Source organism: Marasmius oreades, chromosome 5 (assembly GCF_018924745.1).
Source record: "Marasmius oreades isolate 03SP1 chromosome 5, whole genome shotgun sequence".
Classification (NCBI taxonomy): Eukaryota; Fungi; Basidiomycota; class Agaricomycetes; order Agaricales; family Marasmiaceae; genus Marasmius; species Marasmius oreades.
In genome coordinates, this window is record NC_057327.1 from 1,804,812 (window position 1) to 1,830,318 (window position 25,507).

General features: G+C 48.2%; 11 protein-coding genes across 13 annotated transcripts; 7 read left to right on the forward strand and 4 right to left on the reverse strand.

The window, feature by feature from the left end:
- Window positions 1–115: 115 nt before the first annotated feature.
- On the forward strand, window positions 116–3,493 carry E1B28_008628 (uncharacterized protein; the record flags this gene model as incomplete). The annotated part of the gene is made up of 2 exons (XM_043153450.1): window positions 116–1,231; window positions 1,292–3,493. 2 exons carry the CDS (start codon window positions 116–118, stop codon window positions 3,491–3,493), a joined length of 3,318 nt encoding a protein of 1,105 aa, XP_043008734.1.
- Window positions 3,494–4,515: 1,022 nt separating this feature from the next.
- On the reverse strand, window positions 4,516–5,995 carry E1B28_008629 (uncharacterized protein). Its single transcript, XM_043153451.1, has 7 exons — window positions 5,878–5,995; window positions 5,620–5,662; window positions 5,530–5,559; window positions 5,202–5,479; window positions 5,080–5,140; window positions 4,917–5,018; window positions 4,516–4,864 (listed from the first exon to the last, which is right to left on the reverse strand). The coding sequence occupies exons 2-7, from the start codon at window positions 5,632–5,634 to the stop codon at window positions 4,727–4,729; spliced, it is 624 nt and encodes a 207-aa protein (XP_043008735.1). The 5' UTR covers window positions 5,635–5,662; window positions 5,878–5,995; the 3' UTR covers window positions 4,516–4,726.
- A 112-nt stretch (window positions 5,996–6,107) lies between these two features.
- On the forward strand, window positions 6,108–7,825 carry E1B28_008630 (uncharacterized protein; the record flags this gene model as incomplete). Its single annotated transcript, XM_043153452.1, has 6 exons — window positions 6,108–6,504; window positions 6,680–6,928; window positions 6,985–7,270; window positions 7,331–7,510; window positions 7,571–7,734; window positions 7,791–7,825. The coding sequence occupies 6 exons, from the start codon at window positions 6,108–6,110 to the stop codon at window positions 7,823–7,825; spliced, it is 1,311 nt and encodes a 436-aa protein (XP_043008736.1).
- Window positions 7,826–7,871: 46 nt separating this feature from the next.
- Window positions 7,872–11,172, reverse strand: E1B28_008631 (uncharacterized protein). The gene is made up of 9 exons (XM_043153453.1): window positions 10,999–11,172; window positions 10,914–10,936; window positions 10,698–10,842; window positions 10,510–10,643; window positions 9,139–10,447; window positions 8,792–9,085; window positions 8,446–8,736; window positions 8,079–8,393; window positions 7,872–8,024 (listed from the first exon to the last, which is right to left on the reverse strand). Exons 1-9 carry the CDS (start codon window positions 11,019–11,021, stop codon window positions 7,997–7,999), a joined length of 2,562 nt encoding a protein of 853 aa, XP_043008737.1. The 5' UTR covers window positions 11,022–11,172; the 3' UTR covers window positions 7,872–7,996.
- A 57-nt stretch (window positions 11,173–11,229) lies between these two features.
- On the forward strand, window positions 11,230–13,091 carry E1B28_008632 (uncharacterized protein). Of its 3 annotated transcripts, XM_043153454.1 has the most exons (8): window positions 11,230–11,441; window positions 11,492–11,557; window positions 11,616–11,675; window positions 11,726–11,974; window positions 12,028–12,337; window positions 12,386–12,579; window positions 12,632–12,817; window positions 12,877–13,091. In XM_043153454.1, exons 1-8 carry the CDS (start codon window positions 11,409–11,411, stop codon window positions 13,027–13,029), a joined length of 1,251 nt encoding a protein of 416 aa, XP_043008738.1. In that variant the 5' UTR covers window positions 11,230–11,408; the 3' UTR covers window positions 13,030–13,091. The 3 variants fall into 3 exon arrangements, with proteins under 3 accessions (XP_043008738.1, XP_043008739.1, XP_043008740.1); XM_043153455.1 differs by having other exon boundaries at window positions 12,028–12,817; XM_043153456.1 differs by having other exon boundaries at window positions 11,230–11,974; window positions 12,032–12,579.
- A 78-nt stretch (window positions 13,092–13,169) lies between these two features.
- Window positions 13,170–13,872, forward strand: E1B28_008633 (uncharacterized protein). Its single transcript, XM_043153457.1, has 3 exons — window positions 13,170–13,261; window positions 13,317–13,433; window positions 13,491–13,872. The coding sequence occupies exons 1-3, from the start codon at window positions 13,197–13,199 to the stop codon at window positions 13,834–13,836; spliced, it is 528 nt and encodes a 175-aa protein (XP_043008741.1). The 5' UTR covers window positions 13,170–13,196; the 3' UTR covers window positions 13,837–13,872.
- Window positions 13,873–15,444: 1,572 nt separating this feature from the next.
- On the forward strand, window positions 15,445–16,629 carry E1B28_008634 (uncharacterized protein). Its single transcript, XM_043153458.1, has 5 exons — window positions 15,445–15,662; window positions 15,719–15,869; window positions 15,922–15,996; window positions 16,056–16,325; window positions 16,390–16,629. The coding sequence occupies exons 1-5, from the start codon at window positions 15,453–15,455 to the stop codon at window positions 16,566–16,568; spliced, it is 885 nt and encodes a 294-aa protein (XP_043008742.1). The 5' UTR covers window positions 15,445–15,452; the 3' UTR covers window positions 16,569–16,629.
- A 58-nt stretch (window positions 16,630–16,687) lies between these two features.
- E1B28_008635 (uncharacterized protein) lies at window positions 16,688–18,611 on the reverse strand (the record flags this gene model as incomplete). Its single annotated transcript, XM_043153459.1, has 9 exons — window positions 16,688–16,700; window positions 16,755–16,916; window positions 16,973–17,037; window positions 17,084–17,183; window positions 17,237–17,998; window positions 18,050–18,153; window positions 18,213–18,344; window positions 18,393–18,454; window positions 18,515–18,611. The coding sequence occupies 9 exons, from the start codon at window positions 18,609–18,611 to the stop codon at window positions 16,688–16,690; spliced, it is 1,497 nt and encodes a 498-aa protein (XP_043008743.1).
- Window positions 18,612–18,977: 366 nt separating this feature from the next.
- Window positions 18,978–21,755, reverse strand: E1B28_008636 (uncharacterized protein; the record flags this gene model as incomplete). Its single annotated transcript, XM_043153460.1, has 5 exons — window positions 18,978–19,081; window positions 19,133–19,945; window positions 20,003–20,434; window positions 20,487–20,544; window positions 20,688–21,755. The coding sequence occupies 5 exons, from the start codon at window positions 21,753–21,755 to the stop codon at window positions 18,978–18,980; spliced, it is 2,475 nt and encodes an 824-aa protein (XP_043008744.1).
- Window positions 21,756–21,902: 147 nt separating this feature from the next.
- Window positions 21,903–24,623, forward strand: E1B28_008637 (uncharacterized protein; the record flags this gene model as incomplete). Its single annotated transcript, XM_043153461.1, has 9 exons — window positions 21,903–21,905; window positions 21,954–22,169; window positions 22,230–22,561; window positions 22,619–23,102; window positions 23,159–23,293; window positions 23,345–23,477; window positions 23,528–23,814; window positions 23,880–24,186; window positions 24,244–24,623. 9 exons carry the CDS (start codon window positions 21,903–21,905, stop codon window positions 24,621–24,623), a joined length of 2,277 nt encoding a protein of 758 aa, XP_043008745.1.
- A 47-nt stretch (window positions 24,624–24,670) lies between these two features.
- On the forward strand, window positions 24,671–25,486 carry E1B28_008638 (uncharacterized protein; the record flags this gene model as incomplete). Its single annotated transcript, XM_043153462.1, has 5 exons — window positions 24,671–24,693; window positions 24,747–24,895; window positions 24,951–25,200; window positions 25,262–25,341; window positions 25,392–25,486. The coding sequence occupies 5 exons, from the start codon at window positions 24,671–24,673 to the stop codon at window positions 25,484–25,486; spliced, it is 597 nt and encodes a 198-aa protein (XP_043008746.1).
- Between the last annotated feature and the right edge of the window lie 21 nt (window positions 25,487–25,507).

A 25,507-nucleotide genomic window follows, 5' to 3' on the forward strand; every position in this document is an offset into this window, starting at 1 on the left:
GCGGTAGAATAACCAGTTTCTGTACTCATACAAACCCAATAAAGTGTCCCCTAGCCTCCGCCGCACTAGTTATCTCACCCGCTCCTCTGGCAACCAAGTCTTTAGAAAGTTCTTGATGCGATCAAACAATAATAACAGCCGCCTCGATTTGCCGACTTGTCAATGTTCAATTGTTCCCGCAGCAATGATGGGGCTTAAATCCAAGAAAAGCCGTCCTTCTCAGTCCTCTTCGTCCTCGCTGGCGTCTTCAGCGACGGGTTCGTTCAGTGTCGTTTCCAGGCGAGGCCTTAATAACCCGTCTTCCTCGACATTGTTCCTGCCTTCCGCTACTCAAGATTTCGATCAGCCCAAACGCAGCCAGGAGAAAGAAAAAGACAAGAGTATGACCAAACTATCCGGGTTCTTTTCCAGTTCAAGAAAGGGGAAAGAGAAAACAGCCGTGCAATCTATGGAGCCCAAAACGGGTGTAATGGTCCTGGAAACGATGTCATCACCTGCAACATCTCTTACAACGGTTCTCAAGTCTGCCAGTCCTAGTTCAGAATCGTCCAGCCAAGGTCGCGCTATAAAGAGTGTAGAGTCGACGGCAGCAGACAATCCTCGACAGCCTCTCTTTGTGGCGAATCCCGATCCATCACCACTGACACAAGAACTTTCCCCCGGAGAACCTCTCTCCTTCAGTGCTTCCGAGTGCTCTTCCAGTTCCGCGAGCGGTTATACGTCCCAAACTTCCTACACAGAATCTGACCATGGCCCAACGAAGAAGGAAAAAGATCCATCAATTCTCACATATGACCCCTCGACGGCGACTCAGCTGACTCGGTCCCTGTCGAATGGTGCTCTGCTCAATTTAGTACCTCTGCACCATCCCGAAGAAGATCCCCCGGCTTACACTCTCCTTCCACAAGCACAACCTCAGAAAAACGTTACTTCTTCGGACCCACGTTCGGAAAGCTCAGATTTACCTGTGCGACTGAGGCCCGCAAAGACTCTTAGCAAACCAGCTCCATTGCGACACATATCAGTTCCAGTTTTGCCTACTCAGGATCGCCCTCCATTACCCTCCAGGGCAGTCAGCGTTCCAGACGCTGAGTTGGTCACACAAAACGGCGGAGTGATGGTGGGATATGGTCTGGACCGGATTGATGAATTGGACGAGACTAGCCCTTATGGAGTGAACCTGCATGTCGGTGGTCCGTTCGATGCTGCCAGTACTGATGCGAACGGCAAAGTGAGTCGATATCCCTTCTTTCTGTTTTATCATATCTCACCCACATGTTTGTTATTCAAGTCCTCTTCTAAACGCTCAGACCTTCAACCTGGTTTCTTTGACCCTGTCGCTACAATTTCTTACACCCCGTTTGGTATTCCGAAAGGTGGCTTGCAGGTTGGACAAGTGATACCCCGCAACCCGTCTTCTCAACCTCAACACATCGAACACCAGAGACATCCATCGTACACCAATCATCATCTTCAACCCGCTGGAACCTCACTGAAGCAGAACCGCATGTCGTCTCTTTCATTCATGAGCGCTCTACCCAGTCCAGGGTGGCCTCTACCCAGCCCTGGGTTCCCTGATCCAGGGCCAGAAGACCACTATCTGGCGACATCGAATACGCCCGTCGTGGGTGAGAAAAGCTTTTCTCAGATTCAGGCTGGCCTTTTCATATCGAGCACATCGTCAACAGCATCGACTCGGCCAGCGCACATCGCAGAGGCTTCATCTTCGTCCACCATGTCGAGCGGGTCATCCCATCACACCGCTCCGCATGACAAGCCCTCAAACCAATGGAGCACCTACACTTCTCCTTCAAATCATGCATTTTCGTCGAATCCACAAACACCCCGTACTCCTAGTTCAGCCAACTGGTCCACCACCGCATATGGGGGAATTGATAATGTTCATCGTGGGAATGTGAGGCATAGTCAAATAGGACTTGCCTTGGGGTCACCATTACCCGAGTCATCTCTGAATGATCATGGCCACGAGGGAACGTCGTCAGGGGAAATGCTTCATATAGCTGAGGAACATGAAGGAAAGGATGAGGGGGGAGTCGAGGGAATAGGAATGGCAATTCTTAAGGAAGGTAGTTCAGATGATGAAGCGCAGTCCGCAGCTGTTCCCACTCAAATAAAAACTGCGGCTGCGGATGAACGTGCCTGGAAGTCCTCTGAGATAAGAGATGAGGACTATGAATATTGGACTGGATCTTCGGGATCGAATGCAATAAAACATCACAAACAACTCATCGGATATGAATCCACGCCCACATGGGCCTCAGAATTTCAGTGTCATTCACCGTATTCGTTGTTAGATGACAAGGATGCAGTTGAGAGCTACGGGGGACCGCTGGTGAATGGTGCGAGTAGCAGTCAACAAGCACACCATCCATGCGAGGGAACTGGTCACGATAGAGAAGCCAGTAGTCGAACTTTGAATGGAACATCAACACGTGGCTCCTCTCTCTTACCAGATGCAGTCGCACACATACGAGCGGCCAGCTCTCAGTCTGCGTTGGGTTCTCATCTACCTCACCTACGATCCCATCCGAGCGGCTACTCAATCCCACCGCAACAGCGTCAGAAGTTGTACGTTCCAAATAGCCACAGCCCGCCCACGCTCTCCATCCCTCCTCAATCCCGTTCCCTGCAATCAAGTCCTACGGGATCCCCGTACCATTCTGATTCACACAGTCCAAATCGCACCCCCGGTTCCGTATACCCACATACAATTCAAGCGCAATATCAGGACTCGAGCCAGCTCGTGTCGGCAAGTCCCAATAAGCACTATTCGTTACCTTCACCTGCTTCACCCAATTGGGTATCACGGGAAGCATGGACTGGTCAGGGTGTTTATGGGCCTATAACAGCCCCTCAGAACATTCCATACCATCCTCACCGACATACAAACGGAGTGAAAGGAAATCGGACACCCAGCGGGACTGGAGTGAACGGGCATCCGAATGGTTCCTCGCATCATCACAGAGATCCAACGTCTTCCACGTCGAGGGCGATGTTTTTACCTCCGGGTGCAGCGGCTCCCAATCCAAACCCTTACGAACGGCAAACGCCGTCGCCATCAACTCGATTCAACCCGCCAAGTCCCAGGAACAGCGATATTCCCCCAGTTCCGTTGAACAGGCCCCGACACGCTCCCACAAAGCTAGTTATGCCTACTCCTCTACAAGGTCATGGTCCACCTCAACATCCACGATCACCTTACCATGCGAATAGTCTGTCTTCAGCCCAAAAATACCCACCGCCGCCGCCTATACCACCAACACCAAACGGAAGTGCTGGCAAGGTTCTCAGGAAGCGGTCCTCTATGGCGAATACAACCTTCGGCCCTACGCACACGAATGGTGGCGATGAATGGGGGTATGTGAGCAACAGTGGGGGATATGTAAGCGAGGATGGGGTTGGGAGGAGTAAGACAATGCAAGTCAAGAAAGCACCGAAGCGGGTGCTGAGTAAGAGGAGGGCCGACCTTTAGATTGATCACTTTCATTTTGAATCGGGATATTGTTTGACATTAATGGTTAAATGTCCGGGACTTATGTTGTTTCTTTACTTTCTATCTTCTTTTTTTTTTGCTTTGCCTTCATGGTCTGTACACCAAACAATATCACTTATTCAACCCATACATGTATTTATAATTATTACTGTTCTCTGCTATGTGGATTCTTCATGCCCGCTCTGCCGTGCTATCCGCCTATGTCAACCCCGTGTGGTAACCAAATTGAATGTACGTCGACTTCAAGATGGACGGAGATGACGAATATTTTCTAATGTAAGTACTGTAAAACATTAAGAAGCAAGTTTCTGCAATAGAAAGGCTGCGCAGCATGTGTTTACAGCAGCTACAACATATAAGAGTTGGGTGGGTCAAGTCAATGAACGTATACTACAATCACTGATATCACGTATCGCAACACGGAACACCAACACCCACTTCAAGGTCTACCCCAACCGATAACGAGTCATACCCATGCCTTTGTTACTAAATCGCTTGGGGGTACCGTCAACGGATGATCGATGGCCGCACGCACGCAGCAGACAGTATCGTGACCGTTGAGTATACCAACGGTGACTGGAATGGAGTTGGTTGGCGGCCCGTTGGAGCAGGACGACTTGGGTATCCAAGTTCGGTCTCCGACGTGTGGCCAGGATCATTAACAAACCGCTTTGGGTTTGTTTCTCTACACCCCTTCTTGTCCCCGATTCTTACATAATCTTACATAATTGGTCTTCTTTTTTTTATTTTCTAAGTCATTCCGAAACGAATTAAAGGTATATGAACGAGATTTATGAGGGCTGCAAGTCATGCGTCGCATTTTTTCTTTGTACATACTTTCAGTCATAGATGAATAACACCCAACCTCTCTAGAGAGAAACTCCCCCGATTTTTGAAGACGTTCCGAACTCGCTTCTAAACGTGCCATCAGATTACAGACACAAACTCACCCAGCCAGTAACAATGAGTCGGTCACGATCATCGGTACCACACAAGATAGAGCCAAGTACAACAAGAAACCAGCTAGACATTGGGGCAATTTCTTTAAAACAACACGAGTAATTTTTCAAAGATGAAAACGTTGCATAACGAAATCTAATTCCTGCAAATCCGGATGCGCCTCGAACGGCGGGGTATGCGTCTGCTTGGCCTTCTTTACCTCCGCCCGTTGTCCTTGCAACCTAGTGAGCGATCCTCCCAAACGTGTGCCTGCTAACCTGAGGTAATATCTTTGGTGTCCGCCTTGTCCTGAAGTGCAGCTTGAGCTTGATCGTACATTTCCAACACAGTTATAATGCGGTCGTTGGTTTCGATAAGGAATCCGATTGGCACTTCTTCGTTCTCAACGGGCTGAAGGTGTATTAGCTTCATGATAGTACGATGAGTGTTGGTTGCAACGGACCTGGACGTAGCGAACGATAGCCTTCCTCACCTGTTTAGCAATTTCCAGACAGTGCTGAACTCGTTCATTTGTTAATAAACTTTCTTTCTCCGGATTGACGAGCTGTAAGTTTAGATAAATGTGAAACGGATGATATGGCTCAACATCTGTAGAAGATGCGTACTATGATCGCGTTAACAAGGTTACTTGATGCCTGCGATGCTTGCAAGCACCTCCGGTTTCTCCTATAAGAGACCAAGTCATTGAGTCACCTGAAACCCAACAGAATTGAGCACCTGAGCTCACCTGCTCAAGATTGAAGGCTGCCTCCTTGTCTTCACCTTCTTTCGCTTTCGCTTATCCTCTTCACTCCACAGCCTCTCCCGCTCCTTCTCCCTTGCCTCCTCCTCCTTCTTTTTCGCATCTTCCTTTTCTGCTTTGCTGGGAGCAACATAAAGAGCATTCTCCAACCCCCTTTGACTTTGACTATCCTTGATGATCAAATATAGATTGGCCACATGCCGCATCGAAAGCTCAGATTTGAACCGTTCCTGCCACGACAGTAACACAAGCTTCAGCTTTTTCTGTACTCTTTTGTCAGCGTTGCAATCTGCGGCAATGGCTCGAAAAGCACCAATGAGTTGGTTGTTGGCGGCGAAGGTGTCTAGGTCAAGCGGGCCCCCCCGGTTAGAAATAGGAAGAGTCAAGGGAAAATTACACCCACGATGGAACCTGTCATCGCAATTCTCGACGAGGGTTTTCAATAGCTGTACGAACGATTTGCGATCAGTCCATGTTCAAAACCGGAAGAGCCATGAGATCACAGTCTTTCCTCTCCTCGCTGCGAATCAATACCTCTAACTCGAGTTGTACGCGTACGATTATTCAAATCATGCTCTCAAGCTGGTACAAAACAATCCACATTTAAAACCGGCACATAGAGCGAGGAAAATCGTAAGCAAACGTCTCGAATAGAACTCACAGGGTGACCGCCTTGACCAACATGGCGCCTCCGATAGAACTGGCGCGGCCACCGGAGCAGCAGAAGAGAGAGTTGCGCACTCGTTGAAAAGAGTGAGTGAGTGGAAGGATTGCGGTTTGTTTCTTGCCGCTTGTCGGCTCGCCTATTGATACAGCGGGTGGTAAGTCCGTACGGGCTTACATAAGCACTACCCTCATGGGTAACCGTAATTGGTACTTGGACAATTCTCAATGCCAGCTTTTGATCCTGTTCGCGATGCCGTCCTCAACTCTCCTACCACGTCCTCACCGAACCTTGCTCGTCGGGCTACTCACCTTTCAGTTCTCCTCAACAGCGACCCTGTCCCCGAAAAGCTCTCCTCGTCGCAGGCGATCCGCAGAACAAAATCTCCACATTCATCTCCGTCTCATTCGCCCGTATTCTCTTCACGTCCTTCCTCGTCATCTTCCTCCACTTATCCACAACCCCATCTAACTCCTTCGGCGATCGATTCGCCTTTAATGCCCCCACCGTCACTCCCAAAACCCGTTGAAACCATACCATACAATCCCACTCGTCGCTCAGAACCAGGTAGCATCTTAAAACCAATGTCCCAAGCCGAAATGAAGATGTATGAGACCTATCGCGGTAAGGGCACTCTACGGTTGACGAAACGGAAACGAGGCCGCAGCGCAGAGCCAAACCTGACGGATGAACCACCCCTGAAAAGGTGGGCCGGTGACGAAGGAGTCGTAGTCAACCATTGCAAGTCATTTCATGCAGACTGGCTGATGTCATTGTTTCCTTATTCATTTTCTACTAGACAACGCTCGGCCAGATGTCGGCGTCGAGCAAAGACAGGGGTCGCCAATCATTGGCCTTAAGAATTTTAACAACTGGGTCAAATCTGTCCTTATATCTCGATTTGCACTGCCTGCATTGCAAGCTTCGCCGTACATGGGAGGAAATGTTCCAGGGAGAGGGTCCGGTAAGATCCTCGACATGGGATGTGGGAAGGGAGGCGATCTCAATAAGTGGTCAAAAGCGAGGGTTAAAGAGCTCCTGGCCGTCGGTGCGTGGCTTCTCCATCTTACCGAAAATTTGTTCTCATATCCCTTATTACCACAGATGTTGCCTCAGTGTCTGTGGACCAAGCTCGTGCGCGTTGGGAAGGAATGAAAGGACATCGTTACGCTGCTTCATTTGCGTCCCTCGACTGCTACCGCGAACCCCTCTCAAAAGCTTTTTCTTCACATCAACTAGCGCTACCTTTCGATGTCGTTTCTATGCAGTTTTGCATGCACTACGCCTTTGAAACTGAGGAAAAGGCATGTCGGATGCTTGACAACGTGAGTCGGTGGCTACGACCTGGTGGAATTTTTATCGGTACGATACCCAATGCTGAGCAGCTGCTGTAAGTTACCTTCGGAAGCTCTTATCTCTTTATATCGCTCACTATGCTACGTCCCCCCAGCGAGCATTTACATGAGCTTCCGTCTGACATCGATGAGCTCTCCTTTGGAAATTCTATTTATCGAATTCGTTTTGATGAACGCGAACATCATGGCGTCTATGGGCATAAGTATTGTTTTTTCCTCAAAGATGCGATTGAGGATGTTCCAGAGTATCTGGTCATATGGGACAATTTTGTTCAGTAAGTGCCTAACCCAGCCTTTTCCCAATGTATGTTTTCAATTCAATAACCCGTCTATAGGCTAGCTTCTAAGTATGACTTGCAACCTATCTACAAAGAGGAGTTCCATCAAGTTTTCGACAAGAATCAAGAGCATCAGGATTTTGGTCCTCTTCTCACTCGCATGGGTGTTGTAGATGCCAACGGCGAGAGTGCGATGGATGAGGATCAATGGGAGGCTGCTAGTAAGTTCTCCTCTGCACCCACTCGTCCTTGAGCTACAGCTTGACTATCAAAACAGACATCTACGTCGCCTTTGCTTTCCAGAAGCAGTAACTCAGACTTTACCCGCTTAGTTATTCATTTGTGTATATCTTCCTATAGTGGTTCATGATTTCATATAATAGGTATGTACATGTACTCTAATGGAGCAGAAAAACTCGTGTCAATACAAAAGACGGATTAATCAACTGAAAATTGACGGAGATAGTGTCCAGCCTGCGATTTTTACTCTTGCCCAAATCCAACAGTTTCCCTAGAAGAACGACGTCAGGAATAATCCTTGCACGTACAGATAGACGACGCTTACTCGACTGCAAGAGTAAGCTTTTGCTCCAAACTTGCGTAGTCCTTATAGGGTGGTAAATCGATCCGATTGAAACATGTATGACTCTTGGGCAGTTGGCTAGGATCTCCAGATTTTTCTATCGTGAATCTTCTGGGCCCATCGGAGCCCTGGAGGTCCTTGAATCCATTCACCGGTATACGTGAAGTGCCCGTGGCAAACTGCAGTAGTCGTGATTTGCGTTCTGGTGGCCAACCGCGAACACACTTCCAGAACCATTGGATCACTTCATCATTCATTTCATAGCCACGGTAATCAGTGAACTTGGTCCAGTCATCACTAGAAATTGTCGCTGAGATCATGTGAAAGAGTGAACTTCTAAAACACGTACACATCAATCTCCGACATGCCACCAATGAGGAGCTCAAGTTCGCGTTCATCGAATACGGTGATGAGATCCTGGGGTATGAGCTCGCTAAATCCAGACATGAAAGCATCAAATTGCTCCTTGACCCGCTTCGAGATACGGTACTCCACAATCGCATCGACGTAATCTTTCTTGTTTTCCTGGGTTACTGGAATATCAGCTCCGCCAGGCTTCAACTCGATTGTAACCATCTCTCCAAAGCGTTCCTCTGTCGTCGTGAAAGTTTCATCGATAATTTCGGTAATGTCATTCTCCCTAGAAGAGAAAAGGAATCAATGCCTAGCCTCCGACCGAGAATTTGATGACTTACAACATCCACGTCATTCCTCTATGCAGTTCAGCATCAACCGATTCCAAATCCGAAAGAGTCACTTTCTTCTTGAGGATCATCTTGTAGAAACTGACGATGAAGTAGGCATCCAGGAACCGTCGATGGAAGATGCCCAATCCAAGACATCGTCCGATGAACTTGAAGTAGTTCAAGTGCTCAGGATTAACGCCCGACGCAGGATTAATCTGTAGGGTATAATTGTCATGGGCCGAGTATTCAAACAAACAATAGAACGGGTTGAACATTTCGTGAGAAAGGAGGAAGAAGAATTCCCTGTTTGCAATCCGTGAATTTCACTGGCCCAATTCATAGAATAGGTCACACACCTTGAAAGACCCCCATAATCCAATCCATCTTCCCCATCGAATTTGATCATCAATCTCTTCTTAAGGTCATTAGGCGTCTGTCTCATGATCTCTGCATAACTGTCCTCGAAGATGTGGTTCCTACGAATCTTGATTTGGCAATTACCCGGCTGTGCACGCATGGAGGGTTGACTTCGGAAATAAATGAGTTTCCTCCTGAAGTCCCGTTTATATTGTGGTACATTTGCATCCAAGGTCGATGGCAACCGTGGATCATCCCATGTAGTAGTCTTCGTATTGTGGTCAACGAAGTAAACCCTAGCTGTCGATGTAAGGCGCATCTCCCAACCAGAGGGTAAAGGTCCCAGTTGAGAGATAGCCTGGGGTTGCAGTGTCGAGCCTTGACCATTGGGGCTCATGACACGTATGATGGCCTGTCGACGGGGATCGACCCAGGTTGTGGTCCTGGTGTTGTGATCGACATAGTATGGTCTACCCTCAAGGGTAAAGCGCTCCTCCCATCCATGAGGAAGGCTCCCCGCACCCGGCGTGGTAGCGTTATTTGTGGCCGTAGCGGCAGGTGCTGGGCTAGAAGGATTAGCAGCAGTGGTAGAGTTTCGTTGCGAAGCAGGGCTAGTATTGTTGGCTTCGAGAAGGTCATCTGCAAGGATCCGACGCGAATGTTGATCCCGTGCAGCATTGGTTTCATTGTTCTGAACACTACTATTGACGGTGGCGTTGGACGACGGTCTATTCCATGTCGTGGATCGAGTATTGTGGTCAATATAGTAGGTTCTCCCAAGAGGGTCGATTCGACGTTCCCAGCCGGAAGGAAGAGGGCCAAACTGATCAATGTGAGGATCGAAGTTGCGCATCTGAGCGTTCCCAGTGATATTACCCGATGTCGTTGATGAATTTGTCGTATTCGCTGCAGGTGTCGAGGGGTTGGTGGCTAAGGTACCAACAGAGCTGGTAGGGCGGGATGAGGATGACTGCGGCAAAGGCGGTGGAGAGGGTGGTTGTTCAGGGTCTGGTGAGGAAGGAGCCTGGGATCCGGTTGCAGTAGCATCTGTGCCTGAGGCGTGGGAACTGGGTGTCCTAGACAGAGATACCGAATTATTGGCATTGGGTTCTGTTAAATTGGTGGTGCTGGCTCCAGGGGAAGTAGTGTTATTGAGACCCATGTCCGCAAACGCAGTATTGAGGTTTGATACTTGTGAAGGCCCGGGATTCGGTATTGGCTGCGTGATGTTGGTGGACAAGTATATAATGAGTTTGCCATGAACTACAAGGTTGTCATTGGATTTTTTGAGATCCAGTGTGAGCATTTCTAATGTGGACACAAAAACAAAAGCATGAGATTAACGTTCCGAGAAACAAATTGTTACACACCGTGGCCGCCCAATTCAAGATCCAGAACATCGCTGACACGCACATTCACCACACCAAGGAAGCCCTGATCCTTTCGTTTAAACTTCTTCTGGTCAAATATCTGAACAGCAACCACCGAGGAATCCTTTACGATGCTGATGAAAAACGTAAGCACACACGATTAGGAGGCAGGGAAATCTGACTCGTACATGTCAAAACTTTCGTTCCAATACGGATTGAGGGTCTTCTTCATGACACTGGTGGTGTGGGTTTGCTCTGCATCAACAGTTATCACTGCGAAAGGGTCTGGGAGCCGGAAAACATCGCGCTTAGATAGTCCGTCTGCAGCGACGACTGGTTTGGGGTGACAATTCCATATAATGAGCATCTTTGCAACAAAGGAGAATCAAAGAGATGAAACTGACCGGTCACTCGTATTTTCTTTCGCCTGATTGATATCAGGGAGTAGGTGAGTCGAACTGGGGATTCGTTGTGTCGAAACACACTCACAGGATACCTGGAGCAGTAGACATTCTCGCACAAAGAATTGCGTCTACCGATGGTGTTGACGGCCAAGAAGAGGCTATGGAAAGAGTATTATTCAATGGTCGCAATATCGGCCAGCGGTCGTTGTGCTGGAAGGCTGTTAACTTGGAATTCACAGCATTTGATATCAGGTGTTGTTCACACGTTCACACGTAGGTGACATTCTGTGACTTGGTATGACAAATCCCTTTTTATCCTTTTCCGTCTTCTAGCTTTCCCTTGTTTAATGCCACAAGCACACACACTACTTTATTGGATCCAGCTTTTACATTAGTATACCTGAGTGACTCGACACGGCGAGTGCGCTCGAGACCGACACAAAGATCCTTCCGTCGTCGTAAATCTCCCACGCTTGCCCCGGTCTTGCTCCACCCATGGCCACTACTATCGAGATGCCAATGAACACTGTATCTACGATATTCAGCTTGCCGGAACCCTCCTGACCTTTATTCACCAGGCTCATCAACATGCCGCAAATGCTGAGGATCATTCAAGCAATGGCCTTCTCATTCCATCAGCTGAGGTCGAGGCCGCCTTGACAGCCATTCAGATCGTGCTCCTGACTTCGTAATTGCGTCCAGGAACATCTCAAAGCTGCAGAAGCCTACATGGCTGCCATCGCGCGTACTAATGATGATTCGGTCAATGATTATATCATCTCACATCTCACATACAATCTGAATCGTTATAGACCAGAAGAACTTTGCAAATGCTGCACAACGAGCACAAGAGGTCCCATCTCGAGCTTCAGAGAAAAATATCCCGCTTGAAGGAAGAAGGGAAAGATCCAAACGAGCCGCAAAAGCCCGAAGTTCAAAGAGCCCCCTCGTCGAATTCTGTGTCAACTTTCACCCAACCGATGTCTTCTCCTTCGCCCGCTCGCCCTCTCATGGAATCGACGACCGTTGAGGAGTCTTTTATGGTTCTAGGCGGTCAACGGGTGAGTATGATGCCACTTCCGAAACTCGTTACAGACTCGTTCAGTTTTCCAAGTCAGATCCAGGAGACGCGTTCAATCAATTCTGGACCATCATGCAGGGAATGTTGGAAAATCTGTCTCAACCTGTCGCATTTGCCACAGCACCTCTGGGAACATCATCAGAACCGTCTCGACCCGAGGAACACCATAGTAGTGACACCGATTATACCGATGCTGAAGAACGGTTATCATCACGTTTGTCACGAAAGCTCAAGTTAGGGGGCAAGAGCGTCAAGTCTCAACTTACAGCGGGTGGAAGGGGGTCACCCGCGATCGAAACTTCGACGCAAGAGGGAGATTTTGACGACGACTTTTCGGATGAAGGTGCATACCACTACCCTCATTGCGACTTGAAGACGTACCCTTTTTCAGGCGACGATCTCTCTGAATCATTCCTCGTGATACCATCCGAGGCGACCATGCGAGCGCTCAAACAGGAGAACATCGCATTAAAGGGCCAAGTGGGGTTGTTACAACATAGATTGGAAGCGACCGAGCGCGTACTTCGGCTTCGCAAGGAACAAGATCACTATCTGAGGGATAGTATACTTCAGGCCTCGAAGGAGGTTGTGCGCCATTCTCTTTTTCTCTGTAATAGACTAAGTCGAATTTTGCTAGGCACAACGGGCAATGGGGGCTTCCCTACTGGGGCAACGTGGTCCTGTTGACCTTGGCCCTGTCAACCTGCAGTCGCCTTCCCTTCCTCAACCTGGTATCAACACACCCCGAGAAGCACAATACGCTCGTCGGGTGAAGGAGTTAGAAGAAGAACTACGAAATATGCGTATAGAGAATGACAGAAATGTGAGTCTGGAGCCTGATTGATTGGGAACGTTGTCTGAAGATCGTGTATATTTGATCAGAAAGTGATGATAGCAAAGTTTCGAGAACGTTGGGACAAACTCAAGGAGTCTGCGAAGCGGAAGAAAGTATCAAAGGCAGCTGCCGTAGCCTCGAAAACTGGGATACAGGAACGAATTCTTGAGGAACCTGAGGTAGAGGAGGAGCAAATCTGATCTAGTGACAACGATTCTGTTTAATTCTTGTGTATATTGTCTATTTCTCGATAAATGTGCGCTTTGTGTGTAGTCTGTGATTCCGGTAGATCCCGTTGAGGTCCATGTATCTATCTATCTGGTCACTGATGCAGAAAAGTCGCGGCAAACGTGTGCTCCCAACCACCATGTCGCTCAAATTATTCGAAGGTGCCATAACTGCCACAGCACCATCCAATCTAATCGACGCATCGTAACCCTTCGCGTGCTTGCCTTTCACTCCATCACCATGCTTACCACCAGGATAGAGATATACGTCAAGTGCCCGATACTCAAGAAGTCTTCTTGTTCTCGGATTCCAGCGTTAGTATTATTGTCGAAATTCTAGAACGAGTTGAGCCTACGAATTACGAGGAGGCGATCAAGTACGGTCATTTCTTCAGAATCCGCGTGTTCTTATATTGAAAATCAACCGTTCCAAGGTTTCATTTTGACTCATTAGCGCACGATAATAATGCTTCATCCGAGAAGATCGACTCGATAAACATCATACCTAACGACAGAGAAGATAATACTCCGTCTGCCATCGTCCTTTCTGGCCGGCAATCGGTTCCCAAGTACACTTGTACCCAACCCGACGAGGTCAGGATATATATGGCGCTCTATCGTGTACCAGAAAAACCTATCGATCTTGTCGTCACCTTCAATGTACCGGTCGCTTCTCTTGATGGCGGTGCCGTCGATGCAGAAGGCGTCAAGACCATCGAACGACATTTCGATACATTCGTACGATCGTTACGTATCATAGACTTTAGACTTTTTGCATGAATAAGATCAATCGACTTGGAGAACACTGATCCACACGCCTCAAAACCAACACACACAAAAATTCCTTATGTTATGATTGCCTCGCTCTCCGGATCGCACAAGTCTCATACCTCTTCGAGCCAACACGGCCAGAATCCGGGATAGGTTGCAAGTGTCCTGTCAATGAATGGTTTTACTGAGACCGCACCAAAACGTATAGAACAAGAATTCACATCGCTTCCACCGTGTTGTCTTCCTTCAAATTGAGGAAGTTCTAGAGCGCGTAGCTGCGCAACTATATTCCGAGATGGCGCTGAAACTTTCTTCTGGACTGCATAATGAATTGATGCTTGTAAGATCTATGATACTAGAGGCTTGCTACAAAGGGGAACTTACGTTTCTTGTTTTAACAGCACCAGAACTACACCAATTTGAAACCATTTCCCAAGAACATCGCCTTTCAACCAACTAGGCACAGTGTGCTGGAGGTCGTCAATTCATTATTTGAAAACTCCACTGGCAGGGTTCTAGTACCCACTTGTGATATAAAAGACTTTCTGACCATGAAATCACGTATGTCGAAAGGGCCGTCAGTGCACCAACCGAATTTCACTTTCCTCTTACCAGTCGTTGGGTTTATAGGGCATGGTTGGCTAGAAAGCTTTCCAAGACGCCATGGCTTACGGAAAGTCTGGAGCGACATCAGTCTCTTTCTTCCTTGCACAATCTTGTTGGTTTATCAGAATTAATGAGACCATAGTGGGGATATAATCCCCGTTAGATTTGTGCAGAAAGAGGACAAGGTAGGTCGCCATGAGAGTTTGATAAAGGTACGGAATTCAGCCGTTACGACGAGCTCTCCATCCGACAGACGTGACTTCCAAATCATGACGGTGCGACAGGCATCTCCTGGAAAGGGGGAGTTCAAGCAAGCACAAGTCGTACATGATTTCATTTGGATATTCAAAAGTACAGCCTTCGTTACTGGTCACGTCGACGTCAAGAATAAGAAAGGTGTCGAAGGGTTGCCTCATAGTGACGGCGTGCTGCGGTTTACTGACTGGACCGGTGTCGACAATTGTGGTTGCTGAGAAATAGATGTGAGATAAACAAAATATGCAAACAGGGAGTTCACAAACCATTCGAGTCTACCAAAGTGCGAAACCCCCGCCTGACTGTCCTCGCAAGTGCACAGAAGGCGTAGAGGATTTACTGCGCCATGCAGCAAGATCCAAGACCATCGTAGTTCGCGAATCCAAGCACCCAGAACGTGGAGAGCGCAAGCTCTCATAGACAAGAACAAAGGGCAACTGGCTGGTAAGTACGCTGTAACTGGAAACACGGTGGTGTAGCTCCTGATTCGTAAACCACTTACCCAATGACGTCGCAGACAACCCTGTAAGGTGCGTAAAAGCATTTCTTCCAACTGAACTACGAGCGGAGCCCGTAGGAGTATGAACAGAACGCCCTTATATTTGATACATCCGAGTACGTATGTTGTTAGTGAACAGAGAGGGAGAGATAGATAAGTATTAGAATGTTTCTTAACAGCACCGTGACGGTCATCCTAAAAAGGCAGGAGATGCTTGAACACGTGGGATGAACTTTTCCTTTTGAACCGTTTAGCATTAGCGTCCATGGGAGGAGACGATCTCGATGACTTTAATCTTGAAAATTATTCCAACAGTTCCGCTGAAGAAGAACTCGAGGAAATTCAAACTGGGGACCTACTGGCGAGTTCACAGTTTGACAACGATGATGGAGATGATGGAGAGGCAGACTTGGATTCCAGTGCTACGGACAAGAAACGGAAAAGGAGGGAGAAAATGAAGGAAAGGAAAGCTAAAGTGTGTCAGAATTAATCATGAGCATCACTTTCATTTGACTGAACAAACTCATACAGCGGCGAAAACTTGTCGAAGAAAGAGATACTGATGAACCGCAATCGTTAGCAGCACGACCACACAGTGAACTGGCCACTTATCTGTCAGAGATGACGCACAAAGTTTACGCTGATTCATCGGACCTGGAATTAGAGAATTTACGAATACCTGGTGAGTTGCGTCTTCATTTGAATCACTGGTAGACATAGTTCTTTGTTCCCAGAGTCTTCAATAGCGGACACCACTGTCTGGACAGGGTCGCGAACGCTGGATCAGCTCAGCTCCTTTATTCTGAAAGGTTTGTGTTGTTTTCTACAACACATCGTGTTCCACACGACTTAACTTCGCCGCGTGAAGTTCTTCCTAGCCTTCATACACGACTTCTCATGAAATCCAAGGCCAACGGAGCTCCGACTCTCATCTTTGTAACAGGAGCAGCATTACGAGTCGCCGACGTAACACGAATTCTCAAGAGCAACCAGTTGAGAGGTGACAAGAGTGGCGATGTGGCTAAACTCTTTGCGAAACACTTCAAGCTTTCCGAGCACGTCTCTTACCTCAAGAAAACTAAGGTGTGTGCCGCTGTGGGTACACCAGGAAGGTTGGGAAAACTTTTGTGCGATACCGGTGAGTTTGAAATATGTTTTTACCGTCCTCCCTTGACGCCGAGCACATTCTTCTGTGGTGACAGATGCTCTATCTACTTCAGCCCTAACTCACATCATTCTGGATATTACTTTCCGCGATGCAAAGAAGAGAAATCTTCTCGATATTCCCGAAACAAGAGGAGAAGTTTTCAAAACAGTCTTGGGATGCCCCAGCGTCCGACAAGCTCTTCATGCAGGCAAAGTTCAGCTGGTGCTCTTTTGAGTTGCTTCTTGTCCTCGACATATTATATATTATACCTCATGGCATATCGGGGTTCTACATGACGATTGCACTAATAGTTAGATGAACTAATGAAGTCGTTGTTTAGTACTGTGGATTACTTAATCGTCAAACCTGGAGGTTGATCAGTAAATTTTAGGTCTACAGCAACCTCTCCCTATTGCTCACCTATCCGGCATGATCACTGGGGCAAGGAGACTCCACATGTACAAAAGCATACATATCCAACTTGATACAACCCGCATCCACATTGCAACTTCAGATTGCCCAATGTAAACGTTGTTGCTCGAATCTGCGGGACCTTCAATCGGTTCCTTCGAGACGACATTGCTGATAGGCAAAAGTCTTAGCATTGTGGCGAACAGGACACAGAAAAACGGTCATACGCATCAGTCAAGAGCGCTGCCACATACATGGCACCCATGGCGAAGATGACGTGGAACCAAGAATACTAGTCAAGCATAAGCAGTCAGTTTAGTTAAAGGCTTCCGACTCACATTGTATCTTGTCCCAAACCTTTCGTCATCTCTGGCTTCGCCAACTATCTCCTCTTCTTCCTCTTCTTCTTCCTCATTGAGAGCAGAAGCCGGAATAGCACTGTGGACGAATTATTAGCCGTTTGCACCACTTTATAGAAATATCATACCTACCCGGCCTCCACAGCAGCTAACAGAGCCTGATAACGAGGAGATTCAGTCCGACCGGGTTGGGTATTGACAACGCCAAGCTCCGCGTGGCCGGACAAGTTATCCACTCCCTCCAGCTGGACTCCAGCTTTCTTCTTACCCACTAAAGCACGACTCAGAGTTGCGGCTCTTGTCGTGGAGTAGGCAATCGCAAGGAAGGTAAAGATTGCGCCGAGCACGACAGTTGTAGTCCTGGTTCCTGCCGCAGAGGTGCTTCCATTTCTCAGCGGGTTGCATGAGGAATTTAGGTGGGTGCGATTCGTAAGTGCAGAAACGATGAGGTAGGTGCAATATGCTGCCACCATGCCAGATTGCGCGAGTCCGGACTTCGGATTGTATTCTTGTACAAGGGGGTGAACGCACATGATGGTGATAATAATGCACAGAATGAGATTGAAGGAGATGAAAAATTTGTTCAAGGTGCAACCTGAACCGGCAAAGAAACCATACAGAAGACCGGTGAGAACGATGGTGAAGATGTACATGGCCGCAGTGGACCCAATGAGGATCCACTGCCAAAGGCTGGAATTGGAGTTTTCCCAGTTCTCCAAACAGGTTTCGGACCACGAATGAGCGAAGTCGACCAACAGAACGAGTCCCAAGAGGATGAAAACTGTGGCGCCAATAAGAGTAATATAGTTTCCCCAGAACATGAAGAAACCGTTCGGGATGAAGAAGGAAACAACAATTAGGATGAGCCACAACAATACTTTCGGTCCCCACCATCTGTTCACCATTCTCAATGCAACGGTAACGCAAGAAGTAGTACTTACTCACCCGTTTTGAACTGCAGCTCGTTTATCCTTTGTATCCCGAATGCCGATCAAAGCTAGACTGAGAATGGTATGTAAGAGCGTCAACGCGAAGCATATACGATGAACCTGCGAAGGATACAGATGCATGAAAAGTGCAGAATAGATAGACTAGTGCGCCGACATACTGCAAGGACGCCGTAACATTTGTCTGCTTCGCAATCCATCTTGATGTAGTCATAACTCCACTTCTCGATCTGCTTTATGGCAGACTCTGTCCTCATGAGCCATGCGAGCATGGAGTTCAGACAGAATATGATCTGATAGACCATTAAATAAATTTTCGAAGAGAGAGAACGCCTCCATACCGCAAATCCAACGCGAGTTGCTATCGAAGAGTTGCAGTTGCATGACTTGCAGAACATGGAGGCTAATGGTGTTGCGACGAGCTGAGCTCAATCTGGCCAGACACAATAGGGATAGATTTTACCTGCATGAGAGGTAAAGCAGAACGCGGCTCCAGCAACACAGGAGGATGCTATTGTTCCAAGCCCGCCAACGAGCGGTAGAGAAAGGAGGAGGCCCATGGTAGTGATGAAGTGTCGTAGGTGTGACGTTACATAGCCGCAGGCACCTACTACGCATGTTGGTCAGCGGTGTTGCCCAGCCGCAAGACAACTCGCAAGGCAACTCGTCGTATGCTGAGGGCATATACTAAGATATCTGATGAAACGGTAAGGGTGCAATACGCGAACAACAGAGAATTGTATTACGGGGAGGAATGGAAACAATAAGTAAAAGAGAGACGATCGAAAGGAGTGTGAGGTACATATTAGTGGGGGTAAGCGAGATGGCAGAGACAGGGACCCATTTTGAATATGATGATACAACAGACGGTGAACTAATGTACAAGTCCGGCTGGATATGGATCGAAGCGGTAGAGAGACATTAAATCATCGTCGTCGAGCGAAGACTGCGACGAGTACTATGAATGGGACGTATGTGAAAAGAGAGACAATGGCCATGATTCTACACCGCCGTCTCCAAGACGTAGCATCTATTGAGGCTCGAGTCAGCGGGAATGCCATGACATGAAGGTTCCGCATACCATGTTCGACTTGAGGATCATCTAACGTCATTTTTTTCTCTTCTTGTTCGGCACCGATCCTTCTCGTTCTTGGAATTGCCAATATTGCAGCGGCCCACCACACAGGGAACAAAACAAACCCTATGAAAAAAAGCCACGCATGAAGAGGGCTGCCCCCGCTTTCGGTCCATCCTATCAATTCAACGTTGGGTTCCCTCTGCCCTTCTTCATCTTCCCCAGCACGGTTTCGCGCTGATGAGAAACCCATCTTCGACCAAATCTCCAGGCGGTCGAGAAGAAAAAGTTTCTCTCCATACCCGACTTGAGGAAATGATAGGGACCACGGCGTCGGCTGTATCCTGGGCGGTTTCCTCGGATCACGCATATGGAATGTATTTGGCCTCCCATTTGTGGATATGGATGGAGCATGGGGAGAAATAAGGGCAGAAATCGGTATCGAGACTTGCGAGATACTTCCTCGTCTTGACGGTACCCTGGAGGACGTTGGTGGGGGGTGATTAGACTGACGAGATGGTCCTCGATGTTGGGAGGCCGATGCTGCTCTGTTGGGATGGTGTTCACTCCCCTGGGATATTCTAGATGGTGTCCTGTGGGGTGGTGCACCTCCAGTTCGACTACCTCGTGACCACGATCCAGTATTACCCGCATGCCTATTAGGGTCATTTTGAGATGGTGGCCCTAAGTCAACACCGCCATCCGACCCCTCCCCAACCGCCGGCATGGCCACAGCAGAACTTGGTGCTGACAGTCTTGCCTTTTTGCGGGTATAGGACGAAGGTGCCGACGATCCTGATGCCCCTGAAATACGATGCGCTGTTGAGTAAGGCCATGCTTAACAACAGTGATGGTGTATAGGAAGAAAGCACTTACGGCGAGGATCGTTAGCAAATGTTGCCTTCTGTTTTCTGGCTTCGGGAGGGGTGTTTCCACCTGCCTCTACTTCATCTGCCTTCCGCTTTCCTTTGGACTGAGAGGGCGTTTGCGGGTTTGGAAAAGTTCTGGAGTTGGCCGTAGAAGGGGCACTTTGAGAAATTTGTGGAAGGTGGTTGGCAGAGGTGGCTAATTTTAAAGGTGAGGTGGGGGCGGGTTGACCTGCGCTAGCACGAGTGTTCTGATCTGAGTCCAAAGCAACCTCTGACCGGTCTTCAGAGATTTCTACGTCTCTTGAAGAAAGGCTTCGAAGCGTGTAGTCGAGGCCGGACGGCATCTCGGAACCAGAATTTTCAGGATCACCGTGGCGAAAGGAGTTGAAGAGATGGTATCTCAGGGATTCTAGATCAACGGGTTCGCGGTTCGAATCGTCTGTGCAGAATGAAAATGAAATCGTATCTGAAAGAAGCGTGGTAACACGTACCGAAAGGACCGTCTAGATAAAGTGATCGAGTTCTGGTCCCCGACTCCCCCAAGACTCTCTGGTTTGCAAATTATTATAATGAGCGCGCAGAAACAACGAATTAAGGAAAATTGGAGGAAACGGCGTAAAGAAGAGAACAGCTCGAGTGTGGGGGGGGGGCGGGAGTAAAGACAAGGTACAGGAAAAACATGTGGTACTCACGTGGCTCTGATTGACACGGTTGTCGTCATGAACTCGCCTTGAACTACTATGATCAACACTTGCGCTTCGGCTCATCTTCCTCTCGTTCTCTGGAAGTCCTATGAATCTTTTCATTCTACCATCAACATGAACATTCGAATTTTCTTCTTCGTCACTAGTCGACTGTTGGGGGTTTAACATGGGCATGGAAACAGCCGTGCGCGGCAGTTTGAAACGAAAACTATGGTCAAGATCAACAGCGTCGGCTAAACCACTGAAGAGGCTCAAATTCAACGCTGGCCTTAGCGGTGGTGGCAGAACATCTGGACTGTTTGGGCCCGATGGTCCTTTTCGCCCAAAAGTGAATGTAGTTGAATGAGGTGGTGACGCGGTTCGAAGACTGCAGGAGGGTTTTTCGTTTGGAGATAGGTTCTTTGGCTGTGTATTGGAGGAAGAGCGACTATGGGAAGTCTCATCGCCTGGAAATCGCTCGACCGAGTCGTCAGGAGTATGAGGTGTTTCCGACGTCTTTCGCGAATGTGATGGAGTATCGTTATCGCTTGAGTTGCCAAAGTCTGAGGCATGGGGGATTGCATTCGGGCGTCGAGATTTTCTTCGTTTTGCTAGGCTATTCCAAGCTGAGGGAGGTCGAACGTTTAGAGGACGCGACAGGGAAACAATCCGGCGAATGACAGAACTTCCAGTTTGAGGAGGAGTTGAAGCGGTTGGTGATGTATTGTCCGTGGTTTCTCTTGTATTATGGGATGCAAGAGACGAGCTGGACCGTGCGGGTATGGGCAATCGGGAACCTGTCGTCGGCGTCGGTGTCCTGGGCTCTGGAGACTGTGATTCCTGAATGTGGTGTGCAACGTTACCTTGGACTTTTTTAGGAATCCAAGGCTTCAAGGAAATTTGTGGTGAAAGTATCGTTTCTGGGGTGGATGATGTTAACTCAGCTGCCAAGGTGTTGAGATTTGGATGAATTCTCCGCTGTATCGCTTGCAATGACGGTGTTTCTACGGGGAGAGTTGTAGTATTCGAAGTGTTTGATGAATGACTTTGTCGTCGAAAACGAGGAAATAAATTCATGCTCGAACCCCTGATAAAGTGATTCCAGATGGTATGGATGAGATTGACAGTCGATTGGCAGTCCACTTCAGGAGTACAACTTAGGGAAGTGCCACTGTCATCGCACGTGATGGCGCTCAGCTTCGTCGTTTCTCCTTGTCGTTCCTTATGGTGAGTCTCATTGACATCTATCAATCCGCATCCCCACCTTCAATCTAGAGCGGAGCTGACTACATAAATACAATAACCGAAAATGCTTCGCGTTTACGGATGCGGGTGCAGGAATCCCTCTCTGAGCATACTAGAGATATATCTGTCACTCGCCTCAACTCCGCCTACTTCGATTTGACGGAAGACAAAATTAAAAATCTACGGAAGCAGCTGGACTCAAATAGTGACCGGGAGAAACTCGATGCTATGAAAAGGCTGATAGCGGTGAGCTGGCCTTGTCAATTTACTCATTACCTTCCCATCTGGTCTAATAGCAGTCGCTAGCTCATTTCTAAAGGTCGGAACGTATCGGAGTATTTTGCACAAGTTGTCAAAAACGTTGCCTCGCCCAGCCTTGAAATCAGGAAGCTCGTGTACATCTATCTTCTTCGTTACGCCGAGCAGGATCCCGATCTTGCTCTTTTGTCCATCAACACCTTCCAGAAAGATCTTTCAGACAGCAACCCTCTTATAAGAGCCATGGCTTTACGAGTCCTGAGTGGAATACGAGTACCGATGATCGGGAATGTGGTCCTCATGGCCATAAAGAAATGTTCTGCTGATGTGAGCCCGTATGTGAGGAAGGTCGCAGCACTAGCCGCCTGCAAAGCTTATGAGTGAGCCTATCATCGAATGATCAAGACACCCATTTTTCTAACGACGTTTACGAACAGCCTAGACGATAGCCATCTACCCTCACTCATTGAAATCATCACCAATCTTCTTCGAGATCGCTCTCCGTTGTCCATAGGAAGCGTTTCCATAGCCTTTCAGTACGTCTGCCCCACCCGTCTTGATCTACTACACCAACATTATCGACGGCTGTGCCGAATATTAGTCGACGTAGATGAGTGGGGGCAGGTCGACCTTTTGGGACTTCTGTTACGCTATGCCAGAACCATGCTACCGCGGCCGATAGAGACCCCGAATGGAGAAGATGTTAATTCAGACATAAAGCTTCTTCTGAATTCTGCTCAACCTCTTTTCCAGAGTCGTAATTCTGCTGTCGTACTAGCTGCCACACGCGTTTTCTGGTGTGTTGGACTCCCTACAGAGCATCGCCAATTTGTCCAGCCTCTCCTTCGTCTCCTTCAAACGTCTCAAGAGGTTGAACGTGTGGTCCTGACGTATATCCTCGTCATTGCACGTACAGCTAATGTATGTTCTGCCATTACTCGAGTAATCTATACTATTGAGATAATCTCTCTTCCCAGACTCTTTTTACTAGCTATTACTCTCGCTTTTACCTCTATTCGGAGGATATTACTGTTACAAAGAGGATGAAAATTGCGATGCTTCTTCAGCTGCTCCAATACGACAACCACCAGGCCATTCTGCGCGAACTCATTGTAAGGACTTTTCCGTCGAAATCGGAATAACGATTGATTGCGCAACAACAGGACTACGCCGACGATGCGTCCGATGAGGTCGTTTCGGACAGTATCAAGGCTATCGGGCGGTGTGCCATCTTGATTCCAGAATGCATGCAACAATGTCTCACGGCGCTCATCGGGATGATTAAAACTGAATATGGTTAGTTACCTTGTACTGGATCGTTCTTGATACTCAATCTTTACTTTGAGACACCGTGGTTAGCAGTGCTGTCCTTGTCCTCAAGACCCTTGTACAACGACGGCTGTTCACTACCTCAAACTCAAACCCTCATGGGGGTTCATCAAATGTGGCTTTGGCTATCATTTCTGAACTAGCACACAAAATTGACGACATTCGGCACCCCAACGCCCGAGCCTGCATCGTTTGGCTCGTCGGTGAATATTCTGCTTCCAACGAATCGAGTGGAGGTCCCTCTGGCGTCACTTCTTGGGCACCAGATGTACTCAGAAAGACCGCGAAATCTTTCAGCACCGAGGTCCTCAAATTCTCCGTCATTGTAATAACCATATCAGACTGATTTTTTTGTTCTTTTTATCTCAGGCCCCGTCTGTCAGGCTGCAGATCGTGATTCTTGCTGCGAAACTGGTCGTCCTTTGTCCAGATGAGCCAAGGCTTCAGCTTCTTGGTCGTTACGTTTTTTCCCTCGCTCGCTATGACCTGGACTACGATGTACGAGATCGTGGGCGAATGATATCGTCTCTTGTCAGAGGTGTTTTGCCATCAGGAACGAACAGCGTTGACGAGGAGGAAGATAGAGGAGGTGTTGTTTTGCGGATAGAACAAATCAAGCTGGTCCTGTTCGGTGGCAAAGCCCCAGTGGTTGACGAGGACGACGCTTGTTCCCAAAGTAAAAGACTCGTTTGCTTTCTTGTGGACATCAGAAGTTTGACCTGACCACCACCAGATCAAGCAATGGGTACGATTGGCTCGTTGGGAATAGTGACCGGTAAGTTGTTGGCGCCAGAGTCGATATTACCGGATTGGCTTGAGCAAGGAGTCGAACCTTCGTTAAGGGACTCTCCGGAGGATGCTCTTCCGCCTCCGACGCCCGTGCCGTTGTCAATTTCTTCACGTCCGTCTCCGGTGGTCCTTACTCCGGCCCACGGATCGTCGCCGACCGGAAGCGGTCCGAAAAGCGTGGGTGGTGCCAAAGGCGTCTGGACTGACTTGGACAAGTTCTACGATACAGACGAAGAGGACAGCGAAAGCGAGGACGACGACGAAAGTGAGGGCGAGGAAGAGGAAGATAGTGAGGATAGTAAGGATATCGATGGCCAATCATAATATACAACTATCATAGTGCTTTTGCTCTCTACCTTCATCTCAAACAAATGATTTCTGAATCTCCAGAGATGTACGTTGGTCCTCGCATTCCCTCTTGACGAATTCAAACCACCCAACTCTCAGTGAAGCTATTCGAGGCGTTATCAAGCAGATGACCGAGATGATAGATCCGGACGATGATTTCATGACTATCGCCACTGCGGAAGACAAGTTGAGGGTGTCGGAAGCCAACCGTCAAAAGGAAATACAGGATGCACATTCACATTTGAAGAGTACGCCGTCGGATTCTGCTCTGTTCACTTCTTCTTCTCATGTCCGTTGCGCCAGCTCTTGCCAGAATCTTAGAGGCCGCTCGAACTTCTTCAACCCGTGCAAAAAGCGTCCCCACTGCAGAAGCTCACGTTGCTGCAATTAATGAACTTGACCGGTCTCTTCTATCGCTCAAGAAATCCATAAGTGATGCTGAAGAGCAAGTGGCGAGTCGGGAAGCTGAATTAGCCGCATTAAAAGAGGAAGCACGAAGATTAGAGGAATATGATCCCGCACTGGAACACGAGAAGGAATTGGATGGTACCGCGTCAATATTTCTCTCTTAATCCTCTGACCTTGTTCCATTTCTAATCCAAGCTTTTGTGTAGCCTTCGATTGACGATGTACAAGGGTCTAGGGTTTGAACCGTTGATGGAGAAAGACGGTACCATCAAGAGAATACTCATACGCACGTTCCCTTCTCGCTAATCTGGCACGTAATTTACTGAACACTCTTAGGTTCTCAATCCGGCGATATACACTCGTTCCACTTGGATGAAGGAATGTCAGACGAGGATACTACCAGAAGGTTATGGAAACTAGCGGCATCATAATGAGAACAATGTCGTAAGTCC

Coding starts and splice junctions, on each gene's coding strand:
- E1B28_008629 (XM_043153451.1), bottom strand. Junction 5,480..5,529: donor CGCCAACAACCAACTCATTG/GTGCTTTTCGAG, acceptor AAAAGAGTACAG/AAAAAGCTGAAGCTTGTGTT. Junction 4,865..4,916: donor CTATCGTTCGCTACGTCCAG/GTCCGTTGCAAC, acceptor ATACACCTTCAG/CCCGTTGAGAACGAAGAAGT.
- E1B28_008631 (XM_043153453.1), bottom strand. CDS start 11,021: ATGTCTACTGCTCCAGGTATCCT. Junction 10,843..10,913: donor AAAGAAAATACGAGTGACCG/GTCAGTTTCATC, acceptor ACCCCAAACCAG/TCGTCGCTGCAGACGGACTA. Junction 10,448..10,509: donor TCTTGAATTGGGCGGCCACG/GTGTGTAACAAT, acceptor TGTCCACATTAG/AAATGCTCACACTGGATCTC.
- E1B28_008632 (XM_043153454.1), top strand. CDS start 11,409: ATGGCCACTACTATCGAGATGCCAATGAACACT. Junction 11,975..12,027: donor TGGTTCTAGGCGGTCAACGG/GTGAGTATGATG, acceptor CAGTTTTCCAAG/TCAGATCCAGGAGACGCGTT. Junction 12,338..12,385: donor CGACGACTTTTCGGATGAAG/GTGCATACCACT, acceptor ACCCTTTTTCAG/GCGACGATCTCTCTGAATCA.
- E1B28_008633 (XM_043153457.1), top strand. CDS start 13,197: ATGTCGCTCAAATTATTCGAAGGTGCCATAACTGCCACAGCACCATCC. Junction 13,262..13,316: donor TCCAATCTAATCGACGCATC/GTAACCCTTCGC, acceptor CCACCAGGATAG/AGATATACGTCAAGTGCCCG. Junction 13,434..13,490: donor AATTACGAGGAGGCGATCAA/GTACGGTCATTT, acceptor AACCGTTCCAAG/GTTTCATTTTGACTCATTAG.
- E1B28_008634 (XM_043153458.1), top strand. CDS start 15,453: ATGGGAGGAGACGATCTCGATGACTTTAATCTTGAAAATTATTCCAAC. Junction 15,663..15,718: donor TGAAGGAAAGGAAAGCTAAA/GTGTGTCAGAAT, acceptor AAACTCATACAG/CGGCGAAAACTTGTCGAAGA. Junction 16,326..16,389: donor AAAACTTTTGTGCGATACCG/GTGAGTTTGAAA, acceptor CTGTGGTGACAG/ATGCTCTATCTACTTCAGCC.